Source organism: Callorhinus ursinus, unplaced genomic scaffold (assembly GCF_003265705.2).
Source record: "Callorhinus ursinus isolate GAN/ISIS: 27379988/994484 unplaced genomic scaffold, GSC_fseal_2.0 scaffold78, whole genome shotgun sequence".
In the NCBI taxonomy this organism is placed as follows: Eukaryota; Metazoa; Chordata; class Mammalia; order Carnivora; family Otariidae; genus Callorhinus; species Callorhinus ursinus.
The window spans coordinates 4,014,959-4,034,087 of NW_027397140.1; the positions used below are offsets into that span (position 1 = coordinate 4,014,959).

Genomic DNA, 19,129 nt, shown 5'->3' on the forward strand with positions numbered 1-19,129 from the left:
TTCGTGAGGTCACACAAGTCAGTGAACCAATCCATTCAGCATCGATGTACTCAGGATGGGATGGGTTGTCTCAGGGATGCCCGCTGGGCACTTAAGAGTTTTCATCCAGTCACATTTATCTATTTAAATCTTCAAGTATGTAGGGAGTATCTACTTCTCATAAACCTGGCCTGGACTCTGATTCCTTGAGTGAACTCCCAATTGAAACATCTTTTTGAGCTGTGTGATGAGGTCTGATTCATCAACTTTTTCTCTTATGGATTATCATTTAGCTGTTACATTTAAGATGTGCCTAGCCACAAAGATTTCTCCTATATATTGTTCCAAAAGTTTTGTAGTTTATTGTTGCACCTTTAGACACATTCCATTTTGTGTGGAATTTTGGATAAGGTTCAGATCAAACTTCATTCTACTGCATATAGCTGACTAATCCAGCACCATTTGTTGAAAAGTCTTTTTTTCCACTAAATTGTCTTTACACTTTCATTGAAAATCAGTTGGTCATGTTTTTTAGGGTCTATTTCTGGATATTCTGTTCTGGTGCACTGGCCTGTGGGTCTATCCCTTCACCAGTATCATGCTGCCCTCTGGGTTTTTTTTAGAAGTCTTTTATTGGTAGTTTTTTTCCCTGATTATTCTTTCTGTTTTCAGTTCTTCCATTCCCTTTACCACCTTCCTTTGGGTTACTTAAAGTATCTTTTAGTATTCCATTTTTTCTTTTTTGCATTTTATTTTTTTATTATGTTATGTTAATCACCATACATTACATAATTAGTTTTTGATGTAGTGTTCCATGATTCATTGTTTATGCATACCACCCAGTGCTCCATGCAGAACGTACCCTCCTTAATACCCATCACCACGCTAACCCATCCTCCCACCCACTCCCCTCTAGAACACTCAGTTTGTTTTTCAGGGTCCATCGTCTATCATGGTTCGTCACCCCTCCAGTTCCTCCCCTTTGTTCTTCCCCTCCTGCTATCTTCTTTTTTTTTCTCAACATATATTGCATTATTTGTTTCAGAGGTACAGATCTGTGATTCAACAGTCTTGCACAATTCACTGCGCTCACCACAGCACATACCCTCCCCAAAGTCTATCGCCCAGCCACCCCATCCCTCCCACCCCCCCATTCCAGCAAACCTTAGTTTCTTTCCTGAGATTAAGAATTCCTCATATCAGTGAGGTCATATGACACATGTCTTTCTCTGATTGACTTATTTCGCTTAGCATAACACCCTCCAGTTCCATCCACATGGGGGCAAATGGCAAGATCTCATTCCTTTTGATGGCTGCATAATATTCCATTCTATATATATACCACTTATTCTTTATCTGTTCATCTCTTGATAGACATCTTGGCTCTTTCCACGGGTTGCGTATTGTGGACATTGCTGCTATGAACATTGGGATGGACGTACCCCTTCAGATCCCTACATTTGTATCTTTGGGGTAAATACCCAGTAGTGCAATTGCTGTATCATATGGTAGCTCTATTTTACATTTTGAGGAACCTCCATACTGTTTTCCAGAGTGGTTGCACCAGCTTGCATTCCCACCAACACTGTAGGAGGGTTCCCCTTTCTCTGAATCCCCGCCAACATCTGTCGTTTCCTGACTTGTTAATTTTAGCCATTCTGACTGGTGTGAGGTGGTATCTCATTGAGGTTTCGATTTGGATTTCCCTGATGCTGAACAATGTTGAGCACTTTTTCTGGTGTCTGTTGGCCATTTGGATGTCTTCTTTGGAACAATGTCTGTTCATGTCTTCTGTCCATTTCTTGATTGGATCATTTGTTCTTTGGGTGTTGAGTTTGATAAGTTCTTTATAGATTTTGGATACTAGCCCTTTATCTGATATGTCATTTGCAAATATCTTCTCCCATTCAGTCAGTTGTCTTTTGGTTTTGTTGACTGTTTTGCTGTGCAAAAGCTTTTTATCTTGATGAAGTCCCAGTAGTTCATTTTTGCCCTTGCTTCCCTTGCCTTTGGTAATGTTTCTAGGAAGAAGTTGCTGCGGCTGAGGTCAAAGATTGCTGCCTGTGTTCTCCTTTAGGAATTTGATGGACTCCTGTCTCACATTTAAGTCTTTCAACCATTTTGAGTCTATTTTTGTGTGTGGTATAAGGAAATGGTTCAGTGTCATTCTTCTGCATGTGGCTGTCCAATTTTCCCAACACCATTTGTTGAAGACTGTCTTTTTTTCCATTGAATATTCTTTCCTGCTTTGCCAAAGATTAGTTGACCATACAGTTGAGGGTCCATTTCTAGGCTCTCTATTCTGTTCCATTGATCTATGTGCCTGTTTTTGTGCCAGTCCAATACTGTCTTGATGATGAACAGCTTTGTAATAGATAGAACTCGAAGTCTGGAATTGTGATGTCGCCAGCTTTGCTTTTCTTTTTCAACATTTCTCTGGGTATTCAGGGTCTTTTCTGGTTCCGTACAAATTGTAGGATTATTTGTTCCATTTCTTTGAAAAAAGTGGATGGTCTTTTGATGGGGATTGCATTGAATGTGTAGATTGCTCTAGGTAGCATTGACATCTTCACAATATTTTTTCTTCCAATCCATGAGCATGGAACATTTTTCCATTTCTTTGTGTCTTCCTCAGTTTCTTTCATGAGTATTTTATAGTTTTCTGAGTACAGATCCTTTGCCTCTTTGGTTAGATTTATTCCTAGGTATCTAATGGTTTTGGGTGCAATTGTAAATGGGATTGACTCCTTAATTTCTCTTTCTTCTGTCTTGTTGTTGGTGTATAGGAATGCCACTGATTTCTGGACATTGATTTTATATCCTGCCACTTTACTGAATTCCTATATGAGTTCTAGCAGTTTTGGGGTGGAGTCTTTTGGGTTTTCCACATAAAGTATCATACCATGTGCAAAGAGTGAGAGTTTGACTTCTTCTTTGCCGATTTGGATGCCTTTGATTTCTTTTTGTTGTCTGTTTGCTGTGCCTAGGACTTCTAATACTATGTTGAATAACAATGGTGATACTGGACATCCCTGCCACATTCCTGACCTTAGGGGGAAAGCTCTCAGTTTTTCCCCATTGAGAATGATATTCGCTGTAGGTTTTTCATAGATGACTTTTATGATATTGAGGTATGTACCCTCTATCCCTATACTCTGAAGAGTTTTGATCAAGAAAGGATGCTGTACTTTGTCAAATGCTTTTTCTGCATCTATTGAGAGGATCATATGATTCTTGTTCTTTCTTTTGTTAAAGTATTGTATCACATTGATTGATATGCAGATGTTGAACCAACCTTGCAGCCCAGGGATAAATCCCACTTGGTCGTGGTGAATTATCCTTTTAATGTACTGTTGGATCCTATTGGCTAGTACTTTGGTACGAATTTTTGCATCCGTGTTCATCAAGGATATTGGTCTGTAACTCTCCTCTTGGATGGGGCTTGGTTTTGGGATCAAGGTAATGGTGCCCTCATAAAATGAGTTTGGAAGTTTTCCTTCCATTTATATTTTATGGAATAGTTTCAGGAGAATAGGTATTAATTCTTCTTTAAATGTTTGGTAGAATTCCCCTGGGAAGCCATCTGGCCTTGGGGTTTTGTTGGGACATTTTTGATGACTGCTTCAATTTCCTTAATGGTTATAGGTCTGTTCAGGTTTTCTATTTCTTCCTGGTGCAGTTTTGGTAGTTGATACATCTCTAGTTGTATGCACCCATACAACTATGCACCCATTTCTTCCAGGTTATCTAATTTGCTGGCATAGAGTTGCTCATAATATGTTCTTATAATTGTTTGTATTTCTTTGGTGTTGGTTGTGATCTGTCCTCTTTCATTCATGTTTTTGTCGATTTGGGTCGTTTCTCTTTTCTTTTTGATAAGTCTGGCCAGAGGTTTATCAATCTTGTTAATTCTTTCAAAGAACCACCTCCTAGTTTCGTTGATCTGTTCTACTGTTCTTTTGGTTTCTAGTTCATTGATTTCTGCTCTGATTTTATTATTTCTCTGTTCTTGCTGTGTGTAGGCTTTATTTGCTGTGTATTCTCTAGCTCCTTTAGGTGTAGGGTTAGGTTGTGTATTTGAGACCTTTCTTGTTTCTTGAGAAAGGCTTGTATTGCTATATACTTTCCTCTTAGGACTGCCTTTGCTGTATCCCAAAGATTTTGAACAGTTGTGTTTTCATTTTCATTGGTTTCCATGAATATTTTTTAATTCTTCTTTAATTTTCTGGTTGACCCATTCATTCTTTAGTAGGATGCTCTTTAACCTCCATGTATTTGAATTCTTTCCGACTTTCATCTTGTGATTGAGTTCTAGTTTCAAAGCATTGTAGTCTGAAAATATGCAGGGAATAATCCCAATCTTTTGGTACCATTTGAGACCGGATTTGTGACCTAGGATGTGATCTCTTCTGGATAATGTTCCATGGGAAGTAGAGAAGAATGTGTATTCTGTTGCTTTGGGATGGAATATTCTGAATATGTCTGTGAAGTCCATTTGGTCCAGTGTGTCATTTAAAGTCTTTATTTCCTTGTTGATCTTTTGTTTAGATGATCTGTCCATTTCAGTCAGGGGGGTATTAAATTCCCCACTATTATTGTATTGTTGTCAATGTGTTTCTTTGCTTTTGTTATTAATTGCCTTATATAATTGGCTGCTCCCATGTTAGGGGCATAGATATTTACAACTGTTAGATCTTCTTGTTGGATAGACCCTTTAAGTAGAATATCGTGTCCTTCTTCATCTCTTATTACAGTCTTTGGTTTAAAATCTAACCTGTCTGATAAAAGGAATGCCATACCAGCTTTCTTTTGGTGCCCATTAGCATGGTAAGTGGTTTTCCACCCCCTCACTTTCAATGTCGGGGTATCTTTGGGTCTACAATGAGTTTCTTGCAGACAGCATATCGATGGACCTTGTATTTTTTATCCAATCTGATAGCCTGTGTCTTTTGATTGGGGCATTTAGCCCATTTACATTCAGGGTTACTATGTAAAGTTATGAATTTAGTGCCATTGTATTGCCTGTAAGGTGAAGGTTACTGTATATTGTCTGTGTTCCTTTCTGGTGTATGTTGCTTTTAGGCTCTCTTTGCTTAGAGGACCCCTTTCAATATTTCTTGTAGGGCTGGTTTTGTGTTTGCAAATTCCTTTAGTTTTTGTTTGTCCTGGAACCTTTTTGTCTCTCCTTTTATTGTCAATGACAGCCTATCTTGGTATAGTATTCTTGGCTGCATATTTTTCTTGTTTAGTGCTCTTAAGATACTATGCCAGTCCTTTCTGGCCTGCCAGGTCTCTGTGGATAGGTCTGTTGCCAGTCTAATGTTTCTGCCATTGTAGGTTACATATCTCTTCTCTCGAGCTTCCTTCAGGATTTTCTTTTTGTCTCTGAGACTTGTAAGTTTTCTTTTAGATGTCGGGATGTTGACCTATTTTTATTAATTTTGAGAGGGGTTCTCTGTGCCTCCTGGATTTTGATGCCTGTTTCCTTCCCCAAATTAGGGAAGTTCTCTATATAATTAGCTCCAATGTACCTTCTGCCCCTCTCTCTCTTTCTTCTTCTTCTGGGATCCCAATTATTCTAATGTTGTTTCGTCTTATCGTATCCCTTATCTCTCGAATTCTGCCTTAGTGATCCAGTAGTTGTTTATTTCTCTTTTTTTCAGCTTCTTTATTTTCCATTATTTGGTCTTTTATATTACTGATTCTCTCTTCTGCCTCATTTATCCTAGCAGTTAGTGCCCCCATTTTTTATTGCACCTCATTAATAGACTTTTTGATTTTGACTTGGTTATATTTTAGTTATTTTATTTCTCCAGAAAGGGTTTCTCTAATAACTTCCATGCTTTTTTCAAGCCCAGCTAGTATCTTTAAAATCATGATTCTCAACTCTATTTCCAAATCATACTAATGTCCGTATTGAGTAGGTCCCTGGCAGTCGGTACTACCTCTTGTTCTTTCTGTTGAGGTGCTTTTTTCCGTCTTGTCATTTTGTCCAGAGGAGAATAGATGAATGAGAGAACAAAATGCTAACAGGGTAACAACGTCCCCAGAAAATATACTCTAAACAAATCAGAAAAGACCCGAAGCTGGGGGAAAAGAAAGGGAAAGAAAGGAAAAAAAAAAAAAAAAAAAGATAAACAAAAACAGAACAAAACAAGAAAAAAACAGAATATGATCAAATATGATCAGGCTGGTGCATAGACAGTGCCACACACTAGATTTTGGGTGTATTTTGGTCTGTTAGAAGAAAGTGCCTCCCAAGATTTTAAAGAAAGAAAAATTTATATATGTACAAAAATAAGGGTTGATACAATGAAGGGATGGAATATGAATGTAAAGATGAAAATTATAAAAAATTTTGTAAAAGGAATTGCTACGATAAGTTGTTTGAAAAAAGAAAGAGGATTAAAAAAAAAACAAGGGAGAGAATGTGATCAGGCAGGAGACTGGAACAAAGCCATATACTAGAGATTTAGGTTATATTTTGATCTGTTAGAAGAAACTGTATCTCAAAATTGAGAGAACAACTTATATATATATATGCTAAAAATAAGGGTAACTACTATGCAGGGATAGAATATGACTCTAAAAATATAAAAATGTTCTTTTTAAAAAGGGATTGATAAGATGTTGGTTGAAAAAGGGAAAAAGAAAAATTTAAAAAAAAGTTAAAAAAATAACTTAGAAAGACTAAAGAATCATGGTAAAAAATCCATGGTTCCATGTGCCATATTCCCCTAGCTCTGGAGTTCTCCCGTTCTCATTGATCCATAAACTTGGTCTTGGATGGCTGTTCTTGCTGATCTTCTGGGAGAGGGGCCTGTTGCCATGGTTCCCAAATGTCTTTGCTAGAGGCAGAATTGCCCCACCCTTGCCAGGTCGGGCTAAGTAATCTGCTCGGGGTTGCTCTTGGGAGCTTTTGTTCCCTGCAAGCTTATGGTACAGCTATGGAGGACAAGAGTGAAAATGGCGGCCTCCCAATCTCCACCCTGTAGGAGCCAAGAACTCAGGACCCTGCTCCTCAGTGCGCCCCCAGAGAAAAGCAGTCAATCACTCCCATCTCCGCGGTCTCTAGCTGCACTCCATGCTCAACCGGCCTGTGACCGAGCGTTTCTATCTCTTGCATACGACCCCGACTGGAGTCTCGAAACCCAGCAGATCCCTGTGGTGTGCTCCCACGCTGCTCCTCCCAGGGGAGGAAGGGGAGTCTCGCTGAATCTGCCGCTTGTTGGGTCCCTGCTAGAGGAGCAGTGGCCTGTGTCACCGATCACAGTTTATGGCATCCCTGAGCTGAGAGCCCGCTCCTCGGCTCCGTCTCTGCAGCCAGCCTCCCCGCTCCAATACCTGGGAGCTCTGCCGCACTCAGGCACCCCCTGTCTTTCTGTGACCCGAAGGGTCCTGAGACCACACTGTCCCACGACAGTTCCACCCCCTGCTTAGCCACTGGAGCGACGTCCCTCCGCGGAGCCGACTTGTAGAAGTTCAGACTTTGTGCTCCCCAGTTCTATCACTTGCCAGAAGCGGCCGATGGAGGCCCCCTCCCCCGCCGTCTATCCTCCGGAATATCGACTCGGATTCACTTCTCCTTATGTCCTACCTTCCAGAAAGTGGTCGCTTTTCTGTTCAGAGAGTTGTTGCTATTCTTTTCTTCAATCTCCTGTTGAGTTCGTAGGTGTTCAGAATGATTTGATCCCTACCCAGCTCAATTCCTGAGGCCAGACGAAATCCAGGTCTCCTACTCCTCCGCCATCTTGCTCCGCCCTAGTATTCCAGTTTAATGTGTCTCTTTCCTTTGATAATATCACTTTACTTGGGTTTTTAGCGTTTACAATATGCATACTTAAATCATCACTGTCTACTTACAATCAGTATTTTGCTACTTTGAGTGGAATGAAGAAGTCTCACCTCGTGTCTCCCTTTACCCCTTTACGTTGTAGGTGTCTTCTATATGAAAGCAACAGAGATTGAAATCTTTGTCAGATAATAATTTTTACTTTCAATCAAAAAGCATATTTTAAAGAAGTCAAAAGGAAAAGAATAGCCCATTTTATTTATGTGAATATTGACGATTTCTGTCACACTTATTTCATCCTTGGTGTTACAAGTGTCTTTGTGGCATTTTTTTTACTCTTAGTCTGAAGAACTTCCTTCAGCAATTCCTTTAGAGTAGGTCTACTGGCAACAGATTCTCTTTTCTTTATCAGAGAATGCCTTTATTTCACCATGGTTTCTAGGCAAAATCAACAGTCATCCAAATCTATAGCTAATGCATCATTTTTATCTGGATGTTTTGATTTGGGGTTGGTTTTGTTTTTTTTTTGCCTTTAGTTTAAGCAGTTTGATTATGGTCTGTTTGGGCACAGAGTTTTTAAATTGATACTCTGGGTTTTGCTGAGCTGCTTGAATCTGTGGGGTTATATCTTTCACTAAATTTGGCAAGTTTTTAGCCATTATTTATTTCTTCAGACACTTTTTTCGTGCTACAATTGCTCCTCTTCTGGAAGACTGATGACATGAATGTCAGGTCTTCTGGTTTGCCTCAAGGCTCGCTGAGGCTTTCATTTTTCAATTTTTCTTTCTCTCTTGGTCAAATTGGTTAATTTCTATTGATCTTTGAGTTCACTGACTTTTCTGTTATCTCCATTCTGCTCTTGGGCCATGTGGTGATGTTTTAAAAAATAAACTTTATATATACAATGGTTTTAAATTTACAGAAAAATTGCAAAGATAGTATTGAGAGTTCCCATATAATCTACACAATAATATTCCTATTATTAACATCTTTACCATAATCAATGAACCAATGTTGACATATAATTACTTACTAAAATCTATATTTAGGGTGCCTGGATGGCCCAGTAAGTTAACAGTCTGACTCTTGATTTTGGCTAAGGTCGTGATTTCAGGGTTGTGAGATCGAGCCCCACATCAGGCTCTGTGCTGGGCCTGGAGCCTGCTTGAGATTCTCTCTGTCCCTCTGCCTCTCCCCCACCTCTAAATAAGAATAAGAATAATAAACAAAATAAAATCTATGCTATATTCACATTGTCCTAATTTTTACCTAATATCCTTTCTGTGTTCCAGGATCTCATACAGAATACACACATTACATTTAATTGTCATTTTTCCTTGGGCTCTTATTGGCTATAACAGTTTCTTAAATTTTGTTTTTGATGACTTGACAGTACTGGTAATTTATTTTGAAGAAAACCATTATATGGGGATTTGTATGGTGTTTTTCTTTATTCTTTTTTAATTTCTCTATTGTTATGTTAATCACCATACATTACATCATTAGTTTTTGATGTACTGTTCCATGATTCATTGTTTGTGAATAACACCCAGTGCTCCACGCAGAATGTGCCCTCTTCAATACCCATCAGCAGGCTAACCCATCCACCCACCCCCCTCCCCTCTAGAACCCTCAGTTTGTTTTTCAGGGTCCATTATCTCTCATGGTTCGTCTCCCCCTCTGACTTACTCCCCTTCATTCTTCCCCCTTGCTATCTTCTTCTTTTTTTTTCTTAACATATATTGCTTTATTTGTTTTAGAAGTACAGATCTGTGATTCAACAGTCTTGCACAATTCACAGCACTCACCATAGCACATACACTCCCCAAAGTCTATCACCCAGCCACCCCATCCCTCCCACCCCCCACCACTCCAGCACACCTAAGCTTGTTTCCTGAGATTAAGAATTCCTCATATCAGTGAGGTCATATGATACATGTCTTTCTCTGATTGACTTCTTTCAGTCAATATAACACCCTCTAGTTCCATCCACGTCATTGCAAGTGGCAAGATCTCATTCCTTTTGATGGCTGCATAATATTCCATTCTGTATATATTCCACTTCTTCTTTATCCATCTGTCGATGGACATCTTGGCTCTTTCCACAGTTTAGCTATTGTGGACATTGATGCTATAAACATTGGGGTGCACGAACCCTTTCGGATCCCTACATTGGAACTTTGGAGTAAATACCCAGTGGTGCAATGGCTGGATCGTATGGTAGCTCTATTTTCAACTTTCTGAGGAACCTCCATACTGTTTGCCAGAGGGTTGCACCAGCTTGCATTCCCACCAACGGTGTAGGAGAGTTCCCCTTTCTCCGCATCCCCGCCAACATCTGTCGTTTCGGGACTTGTTAATTTTAGCCATTCTGACTGGTGTGAGGTGGTACCTCATTGACGTTTTGATTTGGATTTCCCTGATGCCGAGTGATGTTGAGCACTTTTTCATGTGTCTGTTGGCCATTTCGATGTCTTCTTTGGAACAATGTCTGTTCATGTCTTCTGCCCATTTCTTGATTGGATTATTTGTTCTTTGGGTGTTGATTTTGATAAGTTCTTTATAGATTTTGGATACTAGCCCTTTATCTGATATGTCATTTGCAAATATTTTCTCCCATTCTGTAGGTTGTCTTTTGGTTTTGTGGACTGTTTCTTTTGCTGTGCAAAAGCTTTTTATCTTGATGACATCCCAATAGTTCATTTTTGCCCTTGCTTCCCTTGCCTTTGGCGATGTTTCTAGGAAGAAGTTGCTGCAGCTGAGGTCGAAGAGGTTGCTACCTGTGTTCTCAATTAGGGTTTTGATGGACTCCTGTCTCATGTTTTGGTCTTTCAACCATTTGGAGTCTATGTTTGTGTGTGGTGTAAGGAAATGGTCCAGTTTCATTCTTCTGCATGAGGCTGTCCAATTTTCCCAACACCATTTGTTGGAGAGACTGTCCTTTTTCATTGGACATTCTTTCCTGCTTTGTCAAAGATGAGTTGACCATAGAGTTGAGTGTCGATTTCTGGGCTCTCTATTCTGTTCCACTGATCTATGGGTCTGTTTTAGTGCCAGTACCATACTGTCTTGATAATGACAGCTTTGTAATAGAGGTGGAAGTCTGGAATTGTGATGCCACCAGCATTGCTTTTCTTTTTCATTATTCCTCTGGTTATTCGGGGTCTCTTCTGATTCCATACGACTTTTAGGATTATTTGTTCCATTTCTTTGAAAAAAGTGGATGGTCTTTTGATGGGGATTGCATTGAATGTGTAGATTGCTCTAGGTAGCATTGACATCTTCACAAGGTTTGTTCTTCCAATCCATGAACATGGAACATTTTTCCATTTTTTGTATCTTCTTCAGTTTCCTTCATGAGTATTTTATAGTTTTCTGAGTACAGATCCTTTGCCTCTTTGGTTAAATTTATTCCTAGGTATCTTAGTTTTGGGTGCAATTGTAAATGGGATCAAGTCCTTGATTTGTCTCTTTTCTGTCTTGTTGTTGGTGTATAGGAATGCCACTGATTTCTGTGCATTGATTTTATATCCTGCTACTTTACTGAATTCCTATATGAGTTCTAGCAGTTTTGGGGTGGAATCTTTTGGGTTTTCCACATACAGTATCATATCATGTGCAAAGTGAGAGTTTGACTTCCTCTTTGCCAATTTGGATGCCTTTGACTTCTTTTTGTTGTCTGATTGCTGTTGCTAGGACTTGTAATACTATGTGGAATAGCAGTGGTGATAGTGGACATCCCTGCCACGGTCCTGACCTTAGGGGGAAAGCTCTCAGCTTTTCCCCATTGAGAATGATATTTGCTGTGGGTTTTTCATAGATGGCTTTTGTGATATTAAGGCATGTACCCTCTATCCCTATACTCTGAAGTGTTTTGATCAAGAAAGGATGCTGTACTTGTCAAATTCTTTTCTGCATCTATTGAGAGGATCGTATGATTCTTGTTCTTTCTTTTGTTAATGTATTTAATGTATTTAACACGTTGATGGATTTGCGGATGTTGAACCAACCTTGCAGCCCAGGGATAAATCCCACTTGGTCATGGTGAATAATCCTTTTAATATACGGTTGGATCCTATTGGCTAGTATTTTGGTGAGAATTTTTGCATCCATGTTCATCAAGGATATTTGTCTGTAATTCTCCTTTTTGATGGGGTCTTTGTCTGGTTTTGGGATCAAGGTAATGGTGGCCTCATAAAATGCGTTTGGAAGTTTTCCTTCCATTTCTATTTTTTGGAACAGTTTCAGGAGAATAGGTATTAATTCTTCTTGAAATGTTTGGTAAGATTCCCCTGGGAAGCCATCTGGCCCTGGGCTTTTGTTTGTTGGGAGATTTTTGATGACTGCTTCAATTTCCTTAGTGGTTATAGGTCTGTTCAGGTTTTCTATTTCTTCCTGGTTCAATTTTGGTAGTTGACACATCTCTAGGAATGCATCCATTTCTTCCAGATATCTAATTTGCTGGCATAGATTTGCTCATAATATGTTCTTATAATTGTTTGTATTTCTTTGGTGTTGGTTGTGATCTCTCCTCTTTCATTCATGATTTTGTTGATTTGGGTCATTTCTCTTTTCTTTTTGATAAGTCTGTCCAGGGTTTATCAATCTTGTTAAATCTTTCAGAGAACCAGCTCCTACTTTTGTTGATCTGTTCTACTGTTCTTTTGGTTTCTAATTCATTGCTTTCTCCTCTGATCTTTATGATTTCTCTTCTCCTGCTGGGTTTAGGCTTTATTTGCTTTTTTTCTCTAGCTCCTTTAGGTGTAGGTTTTAGGTTGTGTATTTGAGACTTCGTGTTTCTTGAGAAAGGCTTGTATTGCTATATACTTTCCTTTTAGGACTGCCTTTGCTGTATCCCAAAGATTTTGAACACGTGTAATTTCATTTTCATTGGTTTCCATGAATTTATTTGATTCTTCTTTAATTTCCTGTTTGACCCATTCATTCATTAGTACGATGCTCTTTAGCCTCCATGTATTTGAGATTTTTCTGACTTTCATCTTGTGATTGAGTTCTAGTTTCAAAGCATTGTGGTCTGAAAATATGCAGGGAATAATCCCAATCTTTTGGTACCGGTTGAGACCTGATTTGCGACCTAGGATGTGATCCATTCTGGAGAATGTTCCATGGGCACTAGAGAAGAATGTGTATTCCGTTGCTTTGGGAAGGAATGCTCTGAATATGACTGTGAAGTCCATTTGGTCCAGTGTGTCATTTAAAGTCTTTATTTCCTTGTTGATCTTTTGCTTAGATGATCTGTCCATTTCAGTCAGGGGGGTGATAAAGTCCCCCACTATTATTGTGTTGTTGTCAATGTGTTTCTTTGCTTTTGTTACTAATTGCCTTATATAATTGGCTGCCCCCATGTTAGGGACATAGATATTTACAATTGTTAGATCTTCTTTTTGGATAGACCCTTTAAGTAGGATATAGTGTCCTTCCTCATCTCTTATTACAGTCTTTGTTTTAAAATCTAATTTGTCTGATATAAGGATTGCCACCCCAGCTTTCTTTTGGTGTCCATGGTTTTCCACCCCCTCACTTTCAATCTGGGGGTATCTTTGGGTCTAAAATGAGTCTCTTGCATACAACATATTGATGGGCCTTGTTTTTTAATCCAATCTGATAGCCTGTGTCTTTTGATTGGGGCATTTAGCCCATTTACATTCAGGATAACTATTGAAAGATATGAATTTAGTGACATTGTATTGCCTGTAAGGTGACTGTTACTGTATATTGTCTGCTTTCCTATCTGATCTATGCTGCTTTTAGGCTCTCATTTTGCTTAGATGACCCCTTTCAATATTTCTTGGAGGACTGGTTTCGTGTTTGCAAATTCCTTTAGTTTTTGTTTGTCCTGGAAGCTTTTTATCTCTCCTTCTATTTTTAATGACAGCCTAGCTGGATATAGTATTCTTGGCTGCCTATCTTTCTTGTTATTGCTCTGAAGATATCATGCCAGTCCTTTCTGGCCTGCCAGGTCTCTGTGGATAGGTCTGTTGCCAATCTAATGTTTCTACCATTGTAGGTTACATATCTCTTCTCCCAAGCCCGTTTCAAGATTTTCTTTTTGTCTGTGAGACTTGTAAGTTTTACTATTAGATGTTGCGGTGTTGACCTGATTTTGAGAGGAGTTCTCCGTGCCTCCTGGATTTTGATGCCTGTTTACTTCCCCACATTAGGGAAGTTCTCTGCTACTATTTGCTCCAATATACCTTCTGCCCCTCTCTCTTTCTTCTTCTTCTGGGATCCCAATTATTCTAATGTTGTTTCGTCTTACTGCTTATCTCTCGAATTCTGCCCTCATGATCCTGTAGTTGTTTATCTCTCTTTTTCTCAGCCTCTTTATTTTCCATCATTTGGTCTTCTATATTACTGATTCTCTCTTCTGCCTCATTTATCCTAGCAGTTAGTGCCTCCATTTTTGATTGCACCTCATGAATAGCCTTTTTGATTTCGACTTGGTTAGTTTTTAGTTCTTTTTTTCCCCAGAAAGTGTTTCTCTAATAACTTCCACGCTTTTTTCAAGCCCAGCTAGTATCTTTAAAGTCATGATTCTGAACTCTAGGTCGACATCGTACTAATATCCGTATTTAGTAGGTCCTTGGCAGACGGTACTACCTCTTGTTCTTTTTGTTGAGGTAATTTTTTTTGTCTTGTCATTTTTTCCAGAGGAGAATAGATGAATGAGAGAACAAAATGCTAACAGGTTAACAACGTCCCCAGCAAATATACTCTATACAATTCAGAAAAGACCTGAAACCAGGGGAAAAGAAAGGGAAAGAAAAAAAAGAGAGAAAGAAAAAAAAATATACAAAAACAGAACAAAACAATAAAAACAGAATATGATCAAATATGATCAGTCTAGTGCATAGATCAGTGCCACACACTAGATTTTGGGTGTATTTTGGTCTATTAGAAGATCGTGCCTCCTAAAATTTTAAAGGAAGAAAGACATATATGAACAAAATAAGTGTTGATACAATGAAGGGATGGAAGATGACTGTAAAGATGAAAATTATAAAAGATTTTATAAAAGGAATTGTTATTTTTTTTGAAAATAGAAAGAAGAAGATTTAAAAAAAAGAAAAAAGAGTATGTGATCAGGCAGAAGACTAGAACAAAGACATACACTAATGATTTAGGTTATACTTGATCTGTTAGAAGAAACTGTATCTCAAAATTTTAAAGAGAGAACAACTTATATATATATGCCAAAAATAAGGGTAACTACTATAAAGGGATAAAATATGACTCTAAAAATGAAAAATAAAAATGTTTTTTTTTAAAAAGGGATTGATAAGATGTTGGTTGAAAAAGGGAAAAAGAAAAATTCAAAAAAAAAGTTAAAAAATTAACTTTGAAAAACTAATGAATCATGGTAAGAAAGCCATGAATTCTATGTGCAGTATTCCCCTAGCGCTGGAGTTCTCCCATTCTCCTTGATCGGTAAACTTGGTCTTGGCTTGCTGGCTGTTCGTGCTAATCTTCTGGGGGAGGGGCCTGTTGCCGTGGTTCCCAAATGTCTTTGCCGGAGGTGGAATTGACCCACCCTTGTCTGTTGGGGTAAGCAATCTGCTCGGGTTTGCTCTCCGGAGCTTTTGTTCCCTGCAATCTCTCGGTACAGCTTTGGAGGACCAGAGTGAAAATGGTGGCCTCCCAATCTCTGCCCGGAGTAGCTGAGAACTTGTTGCCCCGCTCCTCGGTGCACCCCCAGAGACAAGCAGTCACTCCCGTCTCTCTGGTTTCCGGCCGCACCGCGTGCTTACCTGGCCTGTGACCAAGTGTTTCTATCTCTGGCTCCCGACCCCGTGTGGAGTCTCCAAACCCAGCAGATCCCTGTGGTGCGCTCCTCCCAGGGGAGGAAGAGGAGTCTCCCCAGCTCTGCCGCTTGTTGGGTCCCTGCTGGAGGAGCAGTGGCCTGACTGGGCCGCGGATCACAGTTTATGGCAACCCCGAGCTGAGAGCCCGCTCCTCGGCTCCGTCTCTGCAGCCGGCTTCCCCACTCCAATACCTGGGAGCTCTGCCGCACTCAGGCACCACTGGTCTTTCTGTGACCCTGAGGGTCCTGAGACCACACTGTCCCGCGAGGGTTCCACCCCCCGCTTAGCCACTGGAGCGACGTCCCTCAGCGGAGCCGACTCCTGAAAGTTCTGATTTTGTGCTCCGCGACTCTATCACTTGCCAGAATTGGCCGGCAGAGGCCTCCTCCCCTGCTGTCTGTCCTCCCGAATATCGCCTCAGATTCACATCTCCGCATGTCCTACCTTCCAGTAAGTGGTCGCTTCTCTGTTCAGAGTTGTTGCTACTCTCTTCTTCGATCTCCTGTTGAGTTTGTAGGTGTTCAGAATGGTTTGTTCCCTATTCAGCTGAATTCCTGAGACCAGAGGAAATCCAGGTCTCCTACTCCTCCGCCATCTTGCCCCGCCCCCCTGTCTGGTGTTTTTCTCATGACTAGAATAGAGTTATGAGTTTAGGGGAAAAGCTCCATAGACCTAAAGTGCCATTTTCAACATTTTATCACATCATATTAAAGGTACATTAAATCAACATGACTTATCACTGTTGATTTTATGTTTGTCAGCTTTCTCCAATTATTTTTACCACTTTCCATTATTGTACTCTTTGGAAGGAAGTGACTATGCACAGTTTACACTCAGAGTGTGGAGTTCTATTTCCCCTCCTTGAGGACAGAGTATCTACATAAATTATTTAGAATCCAAAGAGCTTCTTATTTTAGTTAATGTGTTTTTTGGTTCTAAAATTTCTATTGGTTCTTCTTTATATATTGTTTTTTTCCTGAGACTGTCTATCCATTTCTAGAATGTCCACTCTTAATAGATAGAGCATTTTCATAATAGCTGTTTGAGTCTTTCTCAAATAATTCTGCTATATATGTCATCTTCTCTTTGGCTTCTGTTGACTGTCTTTTTTCACATGCATTGAGAATTTCCTGCTTCTTTGTATGCTGATGAATTTTGGGTTGTATTGTGGGCATTTTGAATGACACTGGTTATTTTAAAATCTGTGGAGAATGTGGATATATTTTAGGCAGGTAATCAGCCCTCTTAGATTCAGGCTGCAAGCTCTGAACAGCCTCTAGATGGTGGTTTCTATGTCAATTTTGTGTAGCCTTTGCCAAGCTGTTAGAATCTGTCTCAAATTTTTGCCACCCCTTAATAAAAGTTGGGAACTTGGGTGGCAGTCTGTCCCAAGTTTAATTCTCAAATGTCTTTGTTATGCCATTTAGGATTATGTCTATGTGTGCATGGCTTGTTTGTAGTTCAGGAATTAATAAACCATGCTATGGGGTCAGCTGGCTAAGCTCTTCCCTCTTCACAATTTTTTCCAGTACTTTCTGGTTCTCTGGGACTCCCCTTTCTAGTCCTCTGGCCAGAAAGCTGGGGTTTGAGTTCCTTTGCTTTACTTTGTACATCTGCACCGACACCTCCATCCAAGGCCAAGTTGTGGTAGGACAGAGAGAAAAAGGCAGAAGTTACCTTGCCACCACAGGACCACAGTCTGCAGCAGCAGATGGTCCTGCTGCCACCATAGCAAAATTGCCTGGAGCTGGGTTCAAGAGAATAAAGAAAAAGATAAATAAAAATGGGATTTCCTCTATTTTCTCTGAGCATTGGGAGTTCTCTTTTCCACTCCTCCAGCTAGAACAGGAGGGCTTCTCCTGGAGCTCTCTCTGTCCCTGCCTTGGCACACACTTCCAGATTCTATGATGCTTGGGTACAGAGCAGGCCCTACCAGAGGGAAAATGGAAAACTCACCCACCTGTCCAGTGTACTTAGAATGCTGGTCTTCTTCCCCAGTGCAACAGCTGGGGACTTTATTTTCAAAGTCCTCAAACAGTTGCCCTGTGAATTCTCTTTGGCTGCCATAGCTGCACTCAGCTGGGGAGCCAGGGTGGATGTCCTCACTGCATTTTACCTTAGCAGTTCTTGGTGCTAGCACAAGGGAACTCATGGTATCTGTAGAATGAGATCTCATATCCTTTTCCAGCCCTGCCTCAGTTACTACCACTCCCAACCCCACCCTGGAAGCAAATCTCTCCCTCTTCATATCCTGTAACACTTTTGCACATCCTAGTCTGTGACTTACTGTGATTGTGTGTATGTTCAGCCCCTGCCATTTGTTCAAGGGCCAGTAACTGTGTCTTCTCAGTCTTCCTTTTTCTTGTCTCACTTTTCTAAATACAGAAGGTCCTCAATAAGCACTTATGGGACACAACTGGTGCATTGCAGGAAATTGGTTGCTTACCCAGTGGGCTCACTGTCTACAGAGGGCCAAGAACTACTTGCCTTCCCTGGAGTGTGTTTATTCCTAGAAATAGTCATCTTTCTTATGTCCCCTGACCCCTCGGCTTCCCCAATAAGTTTTCCTGTTCTTTCTGGAATTCAGGTACAGTTTTGGAAGGACATTGCCAATAAAAGCCTCAATAATTACACTTTTTAAAAAAATTTCCCCAGTCAACTGGAGAGCTTAGGGAAACACTGATAATTATACTTCTTTAGAGGATAATCATCATAAAGACTTTTAAAAGGCTTTGTACCTCACAAGCAAGCAAGAATGGCTGAGTAAAGTCCCCAGAGAAGAATGGAGAAGTGCATGTAAGACTCCCTCAGCCTAACCACCTAGCAGTTTAGCCACAGTACAGTCAGGCCTTACAAAGTGAAGATGTGCTCGTCTAATCTCCACACAGTGTAATGGGCAATGAAGTGGAGTCTTATCAAAACGCTAGACAAGCTCATCCTCTTCAATGTGGAGAGTCGCCATCCTCAACTAACTTCTCTTCTGGGCAGAGCCTGCAGCCTGGTGCCCTTGAGATTATCAGACTGTCAGTGTTGAGGAAGGTAACCTAATCTGTGGTGCAGCTGAGTGAACTGTGCTTCCTCTCATGTCCGTTTCAGGAGGCCTGTGCGGCCCTGCTAGACCAGTGCCTACACTATGTGCAGTCCAGGAGCCCCCGCAGTGCCCCCGAGAAGACCGCAGGCAACGTGAGCGTGGGGTTCTCCCCTCTCTGTCCGCCCTCCACGTCCACCACCTCTGGCCCCAGCCCAAGCCTTGTGATCGATGGGAGAAGTCTGGCCTACGCCCTTGAGAAAAACCTAGAGGACAAATTTCTCTTTCTCGCTAAGCAGTGCCGGTCAGTCCTTTGCTGTCGCTCGACACCTCTGCAGAAGAGTATGGTGGTGAAACTGGTCAGAAGCAAGCTCAAGGCCATGACTCTGGCCATAGGCAAGTATCCAGGCCAGCCAGGAGGGGCCCTACGTAAATGAGTAGCCCCCATCTTGTGCAGCTGCTTCCTCTGGATGCATCCAGGACTTTCCACCTCTTCTATGCTATATT

General features: G+C 40.5%; 1 protein-coding gene across 1 annotated transcript in view; it reads left to right on the forward strand.

Moving 5' to 3' along the window:
• The window catches only part of ATP10A (ATPase phospholipid transporting 10A (putative)), a 210,915-nt gene that overhangs the window by 178,825 nt on the left and 12,961 nt on the right, over nucleotides 1–19,129 (forward strand). The window contains 1 exon segment of the mRNA XM_025852086.2: nucleotides 18,691–19,018. Coding sequence (XP_025707871.1) covers nucleotides 18,691–19,018 — 328 coding nt within the window.